The 16,563-nt window shown below is 32.4% G+C and overlaps 1 protein-coding gene across 5 annotated transcripts in view; it reads left to right on the forward strand.

Annotated features, from left to right (window-relative positions):
• The window catches only part of LOC126745640 (protein still life, isoforms C/SIF type 2), a 252,589-nt gene that overhangs the window by 14,805 nt on the left and 221,221 nt on the right, over window positions 1-16,563 (forward strand). For all 5 annotated transcript variants that reach the window (XM_050453574.1, XM_050453573.1, XM_050453571.1 and 2 more), the window contains exons 7-9: window positions 2,159-2,287; window positions 2,350-2,504; window positions 2,582-2,895. In XM_050453574.1, coding sequence (XP_050309531.1) covers window positions 2,159-2,287; window positions 2,350-2,504; window positions 2,582-2,895 — 598 coding nt within the window. The remainder of the gene's footprint in view (window positions 1-2,158; window positions 2,288-2,349; window positions 2,505-2,581; window positions 2,896-16,563) is intronic.

Raw genomic sequence — 16,563 nt, forward strand, 5'->3', positions numbered from 1 at the left:
CCCCTTCTGTGCAATCTTCTGTACCTCCTGCCAATCTGTGTAGGTGCTAGTATTAAGTAAGTACTGCCTCATTTCACCATCGCATAGTTCATCAAGGATATTTAGACTATCAAACGTTTCATGAGTATCTCCGGGAAATTTAAATATGCCTTCTTAAATAAGATTCTCCTGACTTTTGCAACGGATTTTTCGGCTGCGTATGGTAGACATGTTCCAGGTGTGAATAGCCATAACGCATCTCTAAATGCCTGACCACCTAATGGTCATACACTTCTTGTTCTTCTAAGGACATTCTTTGCAGGATGGCGGTGGCTTCTCCTCTCAAGACCAATGTAAGAGCCGTCGTGTTCTTTTTGGATGATCAACGATTTGCTTTTGCAACCCCTTCAAACTGACGCTGATAAATATTCCAGGACGTAGTATCATGCAACTGAGGTGGTTAGAAGGTAGTGTTGTAAAAATCCGGATTAATTCAATGTCCGGACAGCATTGATTCGGATGAATTGAAAATTCGGTTTTTTCATCCGGATTAATTCATCCGCTCGATGTCTCGCCCGTTCGGCAAATTATGCCATGTTTCGGGCTCGATGCTCGACCGTCCGATAAACGTTTTTTATAGCTGTTTTTCGAATATAAGGTATGCATTATGCAACCCATTAGACATTTCGTTTTTACGCATTTTTACATGATGTTAAAACTAAAATAGCTAATTATGTATGTAATAAATCAAGTGTATTTTAAACGATGCAAAATATCCCTACAAAAATGCTTTGTTTACAAAAAAACTTCTGAAGGTCAGGCGACCCTTAAAAAGTTTGAGCGTTCTCATAATGTCTCTTATGTTTCTAAATGAGTACAATAAGGATAGATAAAGCAATAGGTTTAGACAAGGCGACGCGACTATATTGCCGATTGCCGGGTTATTTGTTCGGACGATTTAATTCGGATTCTCTTAGCCGGTGGAACGTGGAACTTCGTGTCACTTCGTGCAAGCTTTTATTTCATTGTCGGTCGAACGGGCGGCGTGTATCCGGACGATTTAGATATCCGGATTGATTCGGACTAATTTGATATTCGGATTGAACGGACGATTAATCCGGACTCTTCGCATCACTATTAGAAGGGCTTTAGCGTTCGCATAGCCAAAATCTTCGTCCTTATTCTCCTCTGCTGAAGGTCTACAGCGCAGCTCTGTGATAGTATGTCCAATGTTGCAATTTTGTTTTGAACTTCTTGAATCTTGTCCTCTATTAATTAAAGAATTTCTTGTTTAAATTCCTTCTTATTTCCTAAAATCTTTTCTTCCAACCTTGCAGAGTTCTCTTTTAGCCTCTCTCCAAGCTGACTTTTTAAATTGGCATTAATTTCTATCTTTTTTTCCAACCTGGCATAATTCCGTTTTAGCTTTTCCCCAAGTTCACTTTTTAAATAGGTGAGTGCGGCAAGGTTTTTTTTTAGTTTTGCAAAATTTTCTACCATCTTTGCAGAATTTTCTTGCAACTTTACTTCCAAACTTTGCAACATTTGATCAATATTGCTTGAACCAGTAAAAAAAAAGTTGTCGGGGTCATTCCACAAGTAATGCATTACACAACGGCTCCCGCAAGTCCGCTTTATTTCCCATCGTATCGCTCCTTTTTTCTAGCTCCCTTTTCAGGTCAGCTAAAAGTTGCTGACCTGAATCTACCAGCTTTGACATCCCACACTTCAATCCAATTTATTTTGTTGATTTATTTTTCACCAATGTCCAGTTCGACTGACGTCCAATTCGCATCTTACACCTGACACCAATGTGGCGCTTTTTCCGCTATCATTCACTACTAGAAATATTTATTTTTACTGTATTTATTTACAACTATTTATGTCTGATTTAAATCTCGCGCCAATATTTCAAATTTGACTTCACTGTACTGACAACCGACAACTCTCGGCGATGCGGCTCTTTATATACTCGGCGGAATGCTGTTCCGGAAGATTCTCACCAACCTTTAAGACGTCATGCGGTGTGCCACTTGTGTTATTCTCGGTGTTTGCAATATCGTTACAATATGTACTAATTTGCATTAAACAGATTTTCCACTACTATATTTTTGTAATATTGTTTTTTATTTAACTTAAAAAGTTGTTAATCCTCGTTGTTAACACTCTTTATTTTTAGGTTCTTCTACGCTTCCCCGTGCCACAAAAATATCAGACACAGAAGGAAAAATTGAAAAAATTACTGCTGCCACCTCGTCGACGAGCCTTTACGACAATATCGGAGCCACACAGACATCATCTTTACCAGGTAAATTTTTTTAAATTAGTTTAAGTTAAATTTAAATATTACACTATTGTTTGGTATTTTAGGAACTAAAGGTACTCAACGAGAGGGCAGCCAAGTAAAACAGACCCGCGACAGAGGCATCCAACCGCAATCGGACACCAGCACAATGACTACCAATAGCTCAATTTGTCCAAAGACTGTTACCGCCTCTGTTGGTACAGAAAGTGTCGAAACACAAGTAAGATTAAATATTATAATTTTATGTTCACGTTTAATATATATAATATTGCATATTTAAATAATTATTATTTTTAGGTAAACCAAATCGAAAAGCAATCACAGACACCAGACCAGCCCCAGCAATCAGAAGGAACTCAAGCGGGGGAGCCAATATCCTCCCTGAAAAGCAGTGGTGGCCTAAGTAAGGATCAGACTGAATATAAGGAGAGAAAGGAGAGGGATAGAGATAACATTCATCATGTATTAAGCAACGCGAAGTCCGTGGACTATTCGGATATAGAATTGGCGCGCGAACAGGCTGAGCTTCGCGGTGCTCATCTTCATAATAATCTCAGCAATAACCTTCAGGCGAGAAGAAGCAAGTCGAAGAGCTCTGAGGATATGAACAGGTATACAAATTGTAATATCTTGAGATATTCTACAGATTAATATGGATTTGGGAATAATTTAAATAAAATTACTACTGATCTGAGTAAGTTCATTTAATAATAATTGGTCAAAATTCCTACATACACAGGTGTGAGACAGGGCCAAAGCATCAAGAATTTATAGAAAAACCTAATGGCATTTTAACAATTATTAAGGAGATTTCGCACAGAGATATTTATATATACGAATGTATATTCATACATTACACAAATGTTATTTATAAATATTAAGAAGAGCAGTAAAATAAGCATATAACTACGTAAAAACACAATGATGATCTGAAAAATTTTGACTTAGACTTAAACAAAATGCCGTTTATTCCCCGAGTTTTCGTCATTAAACAAATTGTTTTATCCCGAGTTTTATAAATGTTTTACGCCATCAGGAAGCATATAAATTTATATATTTTTTTTGAAAGAATTTTTAAAGCGTAAGCTACATACAATTCTAAAATAAAACAAACAGAATATACCGTATGTAATATATATAACAATTACCTTTGGAAATGAATACCCTTTATTTTCCATTATTCTATTGCTGTAAATCAGGCAGTTTTTTGGCATAGTTAAGTTTTTGTTGATTCTGCTTGCATTCCATTTTTTTAAAATTCCTTTTGTGCTAAATTTGGGCTTAAGTAGGCTGCGTGAAACTGGATGAGTTGCTTTCCATTTTCTTGAATCAGTCTTGCTTGAGGGTTATATTATAGTATAAAATAGGTAACAACGGAATCTTTTTACTCATAAGAGCTTTTGCCGAAAGATTTTTAACTATTTGGTTCCGAATGGTTCATTTAACTATTCCATTATTTTGGTGCTCAAAATCAAGAAATTCAGCTGAATTAAAGGAATGGCGAACGTTTTCTGAAAAAATACTTGAGGTATGCCATTTATAGCAAACACATTTTTTAAAATATGATATTGTTTGTAAGATTTGTCAGTTTTATTAGGTATCTTAATGACCTATGCCAAATTTGTTAAAATAGTCACAAATAACAAGAAAGTCAGTATCCTTATAAGTCTTGTATATATCCACTTTTTCCGGGGGTAATTAACTGGCAACTTTTGCAGTTTAATATCATATCTTCTAAAACTGTACGTATTCCGGGTTAGTATACGCTGACCAACCTTTTTACATCAAACAATTAACTTGGTGACCACGGTGCAAAGATTCGTATAAACAAAATATTCTTCAAATCTTATAAACAAGAATATTTTTATGATCAGATGATGCTAAATTACTTTTGCCTAAAATTATAATTATATAATCTAGGCGTTTCTGCATAATATGTAGGATTATTAGAAATAGTATTTGGAAGTCTTTGTTCATTTTAATTGGAATTATCAAGGACAGAGTGTACTTTTAGGTAATTTCTTAGAAAATCGTTTGATTTCGATTTTCCCCCAGCTTGCTGATTAAACCAATAGAACGTTTGTGAACAATAACAAATAAAAAATCATGCTTACACATTCCTTTTATCTGGTTTGACCTGGTAACCCATTGTGCAGATTCAAGGATAGCAGCTGACTAAAGTCCAATCAATAACGCCATGAAGAGGCAAAAAATCCTGATAAGCTCTAATTTATGATGGGGAATGGGAACAGCACCTGAGATGATCTTGGGATGGCCTTTAATATTTAGTAACTCGCTTAAGATCTGGCTTAAAACTCTGCACATAAGATTAACATGTGAAACTTCAAAATGGCCGCTTTAAAAACCATAAGAACACGTTTTACAAAAAATAGGAATCAAGCTTATCTCAAGATGTTTGAGGGTCTTTTATTTTTAAGTGTATTAAAGTAGTCTTTCACATTACATAGCTAGTGTTGTCAAATACATGAGGTCGAATACCAACCTTGAGAAATTGAACTTGGTAACCTGAAGACCACACCGTTTGGAAAAAAAACCAAAACCCAATTTCTGGGTACCTCTTCGAGGGTAATCTGACGCAGGCCCAGTTTTTCAAGAATTGACAATACAACGTTGTCCCGCTTAGATTTAAGTCACAGCGAGTATGGAAATCAATCTAATCCCAAAAGGCAAAGTATTCAAATTACAGGAAAAACAATGGCAACAACAGCCCGGTAGCGAAAAGGCAAATACCTAAAAAAATTATCCTTGAGCACCAGTACGTAACCACGGACAAAGAACACAGATAGAAAAATCATGTTAATGAGAGAGAGAGAGAAAGAAAAACAACCTGATACCAATAAATTGCTTACAATTCAAAACGAAGAACAGCTATTGCCATCTAGGAATTCTTATTTTTTGTTACAGGATTAATTACGCTTTAGACGGGATCTGGAGAATCCTAACTTTTATTCATTTGGTTAAAATATTTAAAAATTAACTTGTTCTAAATTTTTCTTTTAAAACTTTATAAGTACGAAACTGCTGACTGAGACACCCACCATAATTACAATTGCCTTCGACTCTTAATGGAATTCGCCAATATTTTTCATTGAACCACTATCAATATTATTACTATTTTAATTCTTTGCTATTGTTTACAATATGCTGTGCATGGAGAAGATTTGACGGCAATTGAATTGGTCAACCGGTTTACTAAAGCGGACGCCAGTGGCGCCGCGTGTCGAATTATTACGATTTGGCCGGTATTTGTACTTTCTACCAGGCACTCTATGGTTTGCTCATTAGTGATCTACGTATGGGATTTGGTTGGGCCCATAGCGGCTAAACCCATAAAGTAACGAGCGAAGTTCCTCAATCTCCGGTCTTGCGCCCAGACGTCTTTTGGACTACTACTTAAGCAGTTCCGCGACGCATCTGGGGGGTCTTTCCAGCTCCTGCGTCTATCAAAGGTGAACCGTGAAGTGGAAGTTGATTTTGCAATCAGGGGAGCAAATTTTGGCGTATAATGCAAAGTTGCATTTTCTCGGATGGAGGTTCACGTAACTTTCGAAACAAGTTTCGCATTTGTGCAATAAAGATTACCGACCTCTCCACTGGACCTTGTGTCCTATTCCTTATATCACACCAAATATCTTCCTCATATTCTGACGATAAATAGGCAGACCTAAGTTTACATTTCAATTCTTCCCATGACTTAATATCACTGCGTATAGATCTATACCAAGACAAGGCTGTGTCCGAAAATAAACTTACTGCACAATGCAGCAGCTGATTCCAAGATATTCCACAAGCAAAACCCAACTCCTCTATACGCTCAATAAAATTGGTAACACTACCAGAACCATTAAAATGTAACTGCCATTTTGAAATTGTTGAAAAACTCTTAGCCAGATCATCGGAACATAACGGAATCGTGACATCATTAGCATTAGCAGAAGTAAACACGGGTACATTCCCCTTCAAGGTGGAATTAGATTGGGGACGAAAGGAATAGTTCCTCGATGGGGAATAATAAGAACACGTTATTGGGTTAACTGGATCCTGTGAAATAACGTTCGTAGAAGGAATGGTGTGAAGTACAAGATTATAAAACCATTTTGCACTAGATGTCGCGATCAATTTACTATTTGCATACAATATTAAATTATTACATTAAAAAGCAACCAGAAGAATAAAAACGCTACAATAACTATTAGATATATTTGTAAATACGCTTTTACGCGCTTGTACTATGTATTATTTGGTACTTGATATGTAGCGAGATTAAATGAAAAGACACAGGTTTATCTAGTGTGAAATGTTTATTTATATTTAGATACATGAACGGGATAATGTTGTATTAAACAACATTATGCGACCCTTTCAAATTTTATACTGCGACTTATGATACTTATTACTTTGCCGAGCATTATAATATATAATACATAACACCAGCATAGATAATACAGGTTGGGAGGGGAGAATTGAAGATAACGCATTGTGCAAAACAGTGGAAATATGGCTTTCTTTCCTCCATGAGCGGCTGCCTCTGGTCGTCTGATTATTTGCTAAGGTATTTGCTGTTTTCATTTTTTACAGAATAATAATATCTAATGATTTCGGCATTTAATTTTGCTGTGTGACTGCACGCTGTTGAATTTTACAGCGATATTATTTTTCTCAACTTATTAAGACTGTTTATACTCATTCCGAAAGAGTTCAAATTATTAAATGGTTTTATGGAGGCACCTCAGCAGTACGATGTCAAGATTTGCTTTTAGTTATATCGGAAAATAGATCGATTCCTTGCGAAAAAAACTATTTTAATTGTGGTTTCAAATTTTATAGACATTTTGTCTTCAAGATTATCATAATGCCACACTAAAGTACACGAACTTTTTATCGAACGGGTTCAGGAGTAAGAAGGACTAGAAGAAATGGTTTGTAGTACCCTAGAAGTAGATTCAACACGATTAAGTAGAATTGTTGAAAAGAAACTGAGTATGAAGCAAAAAATTATTACCAGTATTTGGAACAAACTTTGAGAAAAAAGACCAGTGGCAAAGAATACAATTTTGTAAAACCATGATGGAAAAAGCAAATGAAAATAAAAATTGTTTACAAAATATTCTATTTTCAAATTTACTTCTTTTCTATTACATGAGAAACACAATCCTTCCGTTGTTCGGTAGTGGGCTGGAGAAAATGAGCAAAGAAGTTTTCAAATCTGTACTAAGCATCCTCAAAAATTTAGTGTTTATGCTGGGATTTTGGGCGACCATATTATAGAGCCATTTTTATTAATAGTACTTTAATCGCTTAAACATACCTTAGAGTTGCTGTAAGTTCTCTCTAATTAAGACCTGGGATCGGTCTATTTGCAACAAGACGCCTGTCCTGCATAATGCGAATATAATAAAACAGCCTCTTGATTTGTTTAGATTTGTTTCCAAACGACTTTTATTTTTGGGGTTATTATCAGATATGACTCCCAATCAAGACCATTTACAAACACGAATTTAGTAGGAAAACAAACTTGGAAAGAAGAGTTGCGAGAGAAAATTGTTGAGTGTGCTTTCCATTTTACCAGAAACTCTTTTGGTAGTATGGAATGACTTTTATGATAAATTAACTTATTGTTTAGACAAAGAAGTCTATTTTTTTATTGAATTAATTTATATAATTTAAATTTTTCTACTTTTTTTGGTAATTCATTTTTGCTGGAATTATGCTTTAATTTTCAATATGCAATAATGACACAGCATAACATTAGAAACATTACAAAACTTCCTAAAAAGAATACCTAAGGAAATTTTGGAAAAAAATTGTTTAGGTGTTTTTTAATACTATTAATGTAAAGAAAATAATAAAAACGTTGTTGATACATAAAAAAATTAAAGATCTATAACATTATTAATACTAGGCACACATTAAGAGGCATTATCACAAACAAAAATCGCCAGTAGTTGTTTTTTTAAATCTGTTATAAATGCTCTTAATTTATATTTTATAATTACTAAATAAAAGAACATTAAAATTTTTGTGTTTAGAGAGGCTTTGGCAACTGGATTAATTAAGTCATGATAGATGAAGAAGAAAATTTAAAAAAAAATTAAAAATACTTTTTAGAACAAATTACTGAAAAAACAAAAGATAAGTAGCTAGAAGATAAAAAGCTAACTTAGCAGCTATAAAAGCAAAATTAGTATCAAAATTGCAAGACAGCTGCCCTATGTTTAAATTTTTTGTCAGGAATGACACAAAGTTTTACAAAATGCATTTATACATATATATTTCTTTTTATCAATTTTAGATGTTAAAAAAGATCTTTTTTATACAAAATGTTGTCTGGGTCTAAGGATGAAACAAACCGGACTCAACGGTTCACAAAACTTGTGATAAAGAAGTGATAAAGAAAATCAGTGGCAATAGATACATTACAAAAATAAATCCAGAACCATCGGTGATATACCTGGTACATACATAAAAGCAGAACCTCTGAAATGTTTGTGTTATTGTATGAAATAACAACTCTAAAAATATAACTAGTCACTTAATGAATGCTAATGACGTTAATAATTTTTTTCAGAGTACTCTTTAGTGAAATCTTTTTGATTCTGAAGGATGCTTTACTATAGAAATAACATAATATAACATACATTTTAATTATCCTTTTCAGCAGTGTTGATGAAATTGGTGAGATTGTAAATTGTATTAAGAAAAAGCAATCAGTTCAGGTGAAATATCACCTGTTATGCTTCAACATTGCAGTCCAAATATTGCGAAATAAATATTATCAATTGCTTACTCGCAATTAAACTGACTGATATTGTGTAACTTTTTAATTTTTTTTGATAAAATCCCTCCATGTAGTATATATACAGAGTATTTCATAAATAATGGTAAATAATTTAAGAGCAGATTCCCTTTCAAAAAGTGTGGTTAAATTAAAATTCCTAGTCCGAAAGTCAAAGTCAACCAAGATAGAAGATAATAAACTTATAAATGTTATTTTTTTAATTTTTTACCATAAATTTAGCATCTATTGTTCGTTCTTTACAATATTTAGCAATATAGTTTTTTTATATGACAAATTTTAAAATTAACCTATTTTTAAATTATGGCATAGAGGCTGCCACCAGTAATATTTTGATTTTTTATTAATTCCCATAACTTTTTTCAACTTTTGAATAAAAAAATAAAAACCATTTTTCGAAATTTATTTCTTGTTAAAATTTAAATTTTTAGTCTCATCCCTTTGATAATATTTACGGTAGGTATTCATTATAAGAAAAAAATTGCAATAAAATTCTTTAATTTTTAGGTTTTATAAATATCTACTTATATCAAATCCTTAAAAAAATAGGTTTTTTGATAACATTTATTTAACTACTTTTTACTCGAATACCTTTCAGGAAATAAAAAGAAAAAAGTTAATAATACAAATGTATTGATGTCATACATGGCATTAAAGAACTGCTCAAAGTGTCCAACAAATCTTTCGTTACAAAGTTGAGCACGACGCTTATGTTTTGTCGAACTCTTTCAAATATCCCCACTGTATTTTGAACCTCGGCACGAATCGAATGGGATCAAGCCAGGCGACCGCGCTGTCCATTGAACTGAGCCAATTCGTCTATTAGGAATGCTTCCATCTAAATAGTGCCACGTTTGCAAATAATAATATAATAATAATAGTTTATTCAAAATAATAATTAACAATATTACAAAATGTCTATAATAACGATCAAGAGAATAGTGAATAAACAATGATCACAGAAGTAGCGAGATTACTACTTGTACGTGAATATGAATTTAAAAGTTTTACAGAGTTAATCTTATCTAAAATTTAATGACTACGATATAATGTTCAAAACATAGATCAAGATCGAGTATGTCCAATTCGGTAATTTTTAAGGTCTATATCGAGGTAGTATGTCATGTCCAGGTTTGTGTGATTTTATTTGCTTTCTTTTCAATTTTACATGGATTTGCTAAAGATTATGTTTAAAAGAAAAGCATATTTATATATCATAGTATGTTACATATTATGATTTAATATATTATTAAACGTTTCTCTGTCCGTCCGCTGTATCCAGTCTTTCAAATAAAATTTAAAATTTTTTTGATTTATTTTATCTTTTATATGCCCCGGAACCAAATTATAAATCTTAGAGATATAGAATCTAAAATATCGCTGACCAATAGTTTTTTTATTTCGTGGAACTACAGCGCTTTGATTTTGAGCTCGAGTAGCATATGAATGATTCACATGTTCAACTGTGATTTTCCTTTTATGAAGATTTAAAAGTAACTTTTGAACATATAATTGTTTTAAGTCAAATATACCAGCAAGATTGTATAGCTGATCAGATGGAAACAGTTTGTCTTTATCATAGATTATTTTTAAAATCCATTTTTGAACAACTTCAATGGAGGACATATGGCAATTTCTTAATCCACCCCATCCGCTGAGTCCATAATTTAAATGTGATTGTACCAGAGCAAAGTACAATGTTTTTAAGTGTTTAATATCCATAAAATCCTTAAGTCGTTTAAACTTAGATATCAAGCCTCTTAATTTGTTTGTAAGTTCACCTGCATGTATATCCCATTTTAAGTGCCGGTCTAATGTTATACCTAAATACTTTATGGAATTTGCTTCTGGTATCTCAAAATGGGAGTTTATATTAAGAGGACCCATCAGAGGCAAGTTATTAGTGTAAGATGTAAATGTCAAATACTTTGTTTTAGAGGCGTTTAAAGACAGTCTGTTTGATTGAAACCAAGAGGAAATTTTTCTAAAATCAGCTTCAGCGTTCTGTTTTAAAGAATTCCATGAATTTCCAATTATAACATATGGCAGTGTCATCAGCGTAGCTTACTCTTTCCCCCAAAATATGAATCTTAAGTAAGTCATTTACATATAATATAAATAATAATGGGGGTACCCCACAGGTTATGTCTGCGAAGGAGCTTTGTACTTCATCGACCTTGACAAGTTGTTTTCTATTTTTTAAATAACTTTCACCTAGTTTATGAACTATTCCTCTAATGCCGTAACAATTTAGTTTATCTAACAAGATTTTGTGATTAACAGTATCGAAGGCTTTAGAGAGGTCAACAAAGATACAGAGTGATGGTTTAGATTTATCTAAGTTTTCATATAAATAATTTGTTAAATGTATAATTGCATCTTCTGTTGACATTTTTTCTCGAAAGCCAAACTGTTTGTTTGAAAGAATGGAGTTCTTTGTTAGAAATGACACTAACCGATTTTAAAAAATTTTTTCATAAATTTTAGCTATACTGGAAATTAGAGAGATTGGTCTGTAGTTGTTAAGGTCTTCTTCCAGGCCAGTTTTGTGTAGAGGTGTGATCATACCAATTTTTAAAATTTCGGGAAAGATACCTGTATTGAAGGACATATTTATTAAATATGCTAGCAGATGTGCTATTTCAATTTTTATTTCTTTTAGGGTTTCGGCCTTAATGCCATCAACACCTGGCGATTTGCCTTTTTTTAACCTGTCAATGATCTCTATGACCTCAGTGGGCGTCGTTTCCCTTAAAAACATCGATTGATGAATATGATGGTTTTCGTTAGACTTATAAACATAGGTATTCGTTATTTTTATAGTATTTGCAAGTGTTTGCCCTATTTCACTAAAATATTTATTAAACTTGTTTGCTATGTTTTGTTTGTCTTCCAGTATTTCACCATTTGTAAGCTTAATTTTACTAATATTTCCCTTGTTCTTTTTTGCAAACGCAATTCCAGAGGGTTTTAGTTTTATTTTTGTTGTCTCTAATTGTATTTTGTACAAAGTCCCTTTTTGCTCCCTTAATAAGTTTTTTTATCTCATTATTGAATGTTTTATATCTTTCCTTTAGTTCTTCATTATTTGGTTCTCTTTTACACTGTAGATATGAACTATTTTTTTCATTTATTTTTCTTAGTAAACCTTTCGTAATCCATTTACTTTTTCCGTTTTTCCTGTTACTTATTTTAATTAATTCTGTATGTTTTTCAATTTTTCCAACTAAAATATCCATAAACATCCTTGTTGCCACTTCCGTGTCTCTTGTACCATATATCAATTGCCAGTCTTCCATTTCTAAGTAATTTCTTAATACCTCATAGTTAATATATTTCTTTATTTTCACTAAATGACTATTATTATTTGCATCCTCATCCTTTAAGCTTAAATTCAAAATAATTGGAAAATGATCTGTAAGATCATATTTCGAAATAAAAGACGTAGAAATTTTTGAAATATCCTCATTAAAAATTTTAACCAAAAAATGATCTAGACAGGTTTTTGACTCCGGTCTGGTAAATTTATAATTATACGAAACAAAATGATAGGAATTTATTATATTTTTATATTCCTCACTTTCCCTTTTCATTGATAACAAATCTATATTTATATCACCAGTAATTACATGGTTTTTTATATTCTTTCTCTGTTCGAGATAGTGGGCAAAATCATTATTAAATTGATCCTTATTTATACTGGAAGATTTATATATACAAATTATTAAAAGCATATTTGTTAAAGGGGTAGTTATTTCCAATTCTATTGATTTGACTTGACCAATGAATTCAAATTTATGTTTTTGTGATACGTGTTCTTTTACAAAAATAATTATTCCATCACATTTATTTAAAATGCCTCTATTATATATTATATTATATCCATTCATCCGATAAACTGTTTCATCAAAGACATAATGTGTTTCTGAGAGAACAATGACATCAAAATTAAATGAAAATTGGTCCAGCAGACATTGTAGATTATCAAAATTTTGATTTATACTTCTAATATTCAATTGCAAAATATTAAAATTACTATTTGGCAAAATATGGTCATTCAAATCATTTGGGTTTTCTATTTCTGATGTGTCAATTTTTAAATATGTATAGTCCCTGATATAATTATCCATGTCAATGAAAGAAATGCTTTTATCTCATGCCAATAAAACACTTTAGACCTGATAGAATTTAGAAATAAATAAATAGAATAAAAAAGGCTAAAAAACGCTTAAAGGACTTACAACGTACAACCAACACAGATTCCAAAACAATAACCAAAATATACAAAAAACAAAATTAAATATAAAATATAATTATGTCCTTGCAGAATTCTCCCTCCAACAGTCTTAAAAGTGCAACAAGTTACGAACGTAAAGCCTACACAGATCTTAAAACCAAAAAAAATTGAAGTAAACAAATAATAAAATTTAGAATTCAAAACCCATATACAAATTACAGTTTCAAAACTAATTTTTTTTATCAAAATCCCTATTTTGAGCACGAGTTTTCCTCTTGGTAGGATTCTCCTTCTCCTGGATTCCAGTGCGGGATGGAGAAGCTCTACGTTTATTTGAGCCTGATGGTGTCTCTTTGTTGCCTTTAGTACCCTCTTGGAAAAGCCCAGCTGTTTCTTTACTTTGTAATTCTTTTACTGAATATGTTTTACCCTCAATAACTAATGTCTTGTTTTTAATTTTTGCAGCTTGTTGATTTTGTCGAGCCTTTTTTAGGTGTTCTCTTAAAATTTTTATATCTTTGTATTTGTCTTGGGTGTATTCAGGAGAAATATAGATTTTTGTACCTTTTAACTTGTAAGCGTTAGTTAATATGTATTTACGTAAAAAGTAACTGTTGCTTTCAACTGAGATAGGACGCACCCTTTCGCCTCCCGGCTTTCCCACTCGGTAGACGTTGCGAAAGTCGGAAAATGTACACTTCGACCTTAAATTTTCGTTGAACAGCTGTAAACACACTTCCACGTCGTTTTTCGATTCTTGCTCTTCAAGACCGTAAATCATAAATTTATATTTCTTATGTTCCTGTTCTTGTTTTTCCAATTTTACCTTTAGGGTGCTTATTTCTGTTCTCAACGTTTCGTTTTCTCCTTTTAGCTTGTTGATTTCGCCTCGAAACTCTTCCTTCAGGTCACGTATTTCGTCAGATAGGGCTTCTTTACTTAGCCTAATTTCTTCTTTAACCTCCTGGTTTGAAGCAGTCAAAGATTTTAAAAGACTTCTTATATCTTCATCGGCCATTTCATTTCATTTGACGAAAGATATGAATTAATATATTATTTCTATTTCCGTAAAGTATTTTAGGTGTATGGTACGCTAAAACTATGTTGAAAAATATTTCGCCGAACCACCGAACATAAACTAGAACTTGTTCTTTATACTGTGGCCGAACGTAGATTTATATACAATGCCGGACAGTTAAGAAATTCCTTGTGCACAAACTATTTGTTTATATTCTAGATTGCAGTATTTGTACCGGGATTTGAATACAGATTTATAATATGTTCAATTAAAAATTATGGTAAGAGGTACATACGGTTATAAACTCTTCTGGTATAAAGTTTCAATTTTTAATTTGCACTCTTTCCCACTAATTTTACTAATTTTGTCAGGACACTTAATTCGGGTATTTAACTTTTTAAAGGTGATCACACACCTTTTCAAAGTTTGCAAAGTAAAATGTGATGGAGCACCATCGTGATGAAACCACATACGAGCTCTAATATTTAGTGGCATATCCTCCAATAGGTCCGGAAGCACATGCTGTAGAAATAAAGCATAAATAGGCCCATTTAAGTGTGGTGGCAGCAAATATGACCCGATAAATTGTTAGTTTACGATTCCAGCCTAAATATTTATTGAAAACTTATTTAATGTTGATCTCTACGAAGGAATATCTTCATGAGGATTATCTTTACTCGAAATATGGCTATTGCGACTATTAAAAAAACTGTCCTGTGTAAAACAACCTTCGTCGATAAACAAAACATGGCAGCCAAAACCCGGTTCCAAAACATCAGTTCCTGCTGCAACCATCATCTACAAAACCGGCGTCGCGGCATGTAATCATCTGAACCCATAGCCTTTTTGCAAGTGGTACGCATGGATCTGTTGATCTCGGAAAGTCCGCCAAACAGTACTTGGAGCCGCTCCCACATCAGATGCAATAGCACTTACACTTGTGGAAGGATTGACCTCGACATGGTTCAAAACCGCTTCTTTAAACCCAACTGTACGAATAGCAAACGATCGTCTTTGTCCCGCCTGACGTTGGCAGCTACCAGTTTTACGAAGATTTCTATAAATCCTTGGAAAAACTACTTGCAGGATAACGACGTGCTGAAAACTGTTCTCCATACAGCTACTCGGCTCTTCTAGCATTACGGCCAGCTTCTCCATAAATTAGATGCATGTCAGCGTATTCCACATTCGAATATACCTCTTATTTAAAACACCTATTTATTAATTATTTATTTGTTTGTTGCTAAAAATATTAACACGCCGATACCAGATAATACCGGAAACTTTACTAAGAACAATGATTTAGTATGAAACATTAGCAATGACAAAAATTTACTTTCTGGTACCGAATTCCACATTAAAAGCAAGTATTTTTAATAATACCTTATAATAAATACCGTAAATATTATCAAACGGATGAAATTAAAAATTTTAGCGAGAAATAAATTTCGAACAATGAATTTTATTCTCTTATGCGAAAACCAGATGTCGGAGAAAACAAAGCCAAATTACGAAATTTATTCTAAATTAAATAAGGATTTAAAAAAAAATCAGTGGCGTGCCATTTTTTTCAGTTGAGTTCACTAGGTTCTAACCCGCACGGACGCCACTGATAAAATAAAAAATGAAATTATATATATATAATATTATAAAGTAATATAATTTTTATATTATATATTAAAAAATAGTACTAGATGCATAAAAACTGCCTAGTAATTTCCAGAAAAATTTCTACAGGGATGTCCAATTTATCGAAAAAATTAGATTTTTTCTTGAAATGTTATCACCGTGTATCACAAAATTTAATGACTTTCAGATAAGGGTTTATTGCGCAAACTTGCTTATTTTGAGACCTTCTACAACCCCTCCAAGTTTGTTCCACTATTTATGAAACACCCTGTATGTATATACAGTATTGTGCAAAAAACAATCAAGCTTTCCTGTTATATATCTTTTAGTATCTATTTTATAAGTAAGGTTTATATATTATTTACAAGAATAGTTAGAGCCTGTTTATATTTTCATATTATCATATTTTTTGTATCATAATAAAAAATTTATCATTCAAAAATAAAGCAACAAAAAATAGTTTTGATTCTATAAAAAATATAACCAAAGACTCAATTAATTTCATAATCTAGTCATTGTTCACTTCTTTTCAAGCCTTTTCCACTATTTCAAAGAGAATATTTGTATTCGAGCATGTT

The sequence above is a fragment of the Anthonomus grandis genome, chromosome 16 (assembly GCF_022605725.1).
Source record: "Anthonomus grandis grandis chromosome 16, icAntGran1.3, whole genome shotgun sequence".
NCBI lineage: Eukaryota > Metazoa > Arthropoda > Insecta > Coleoptera > Curculionidae > Anthonomus > Anthonomus grandis.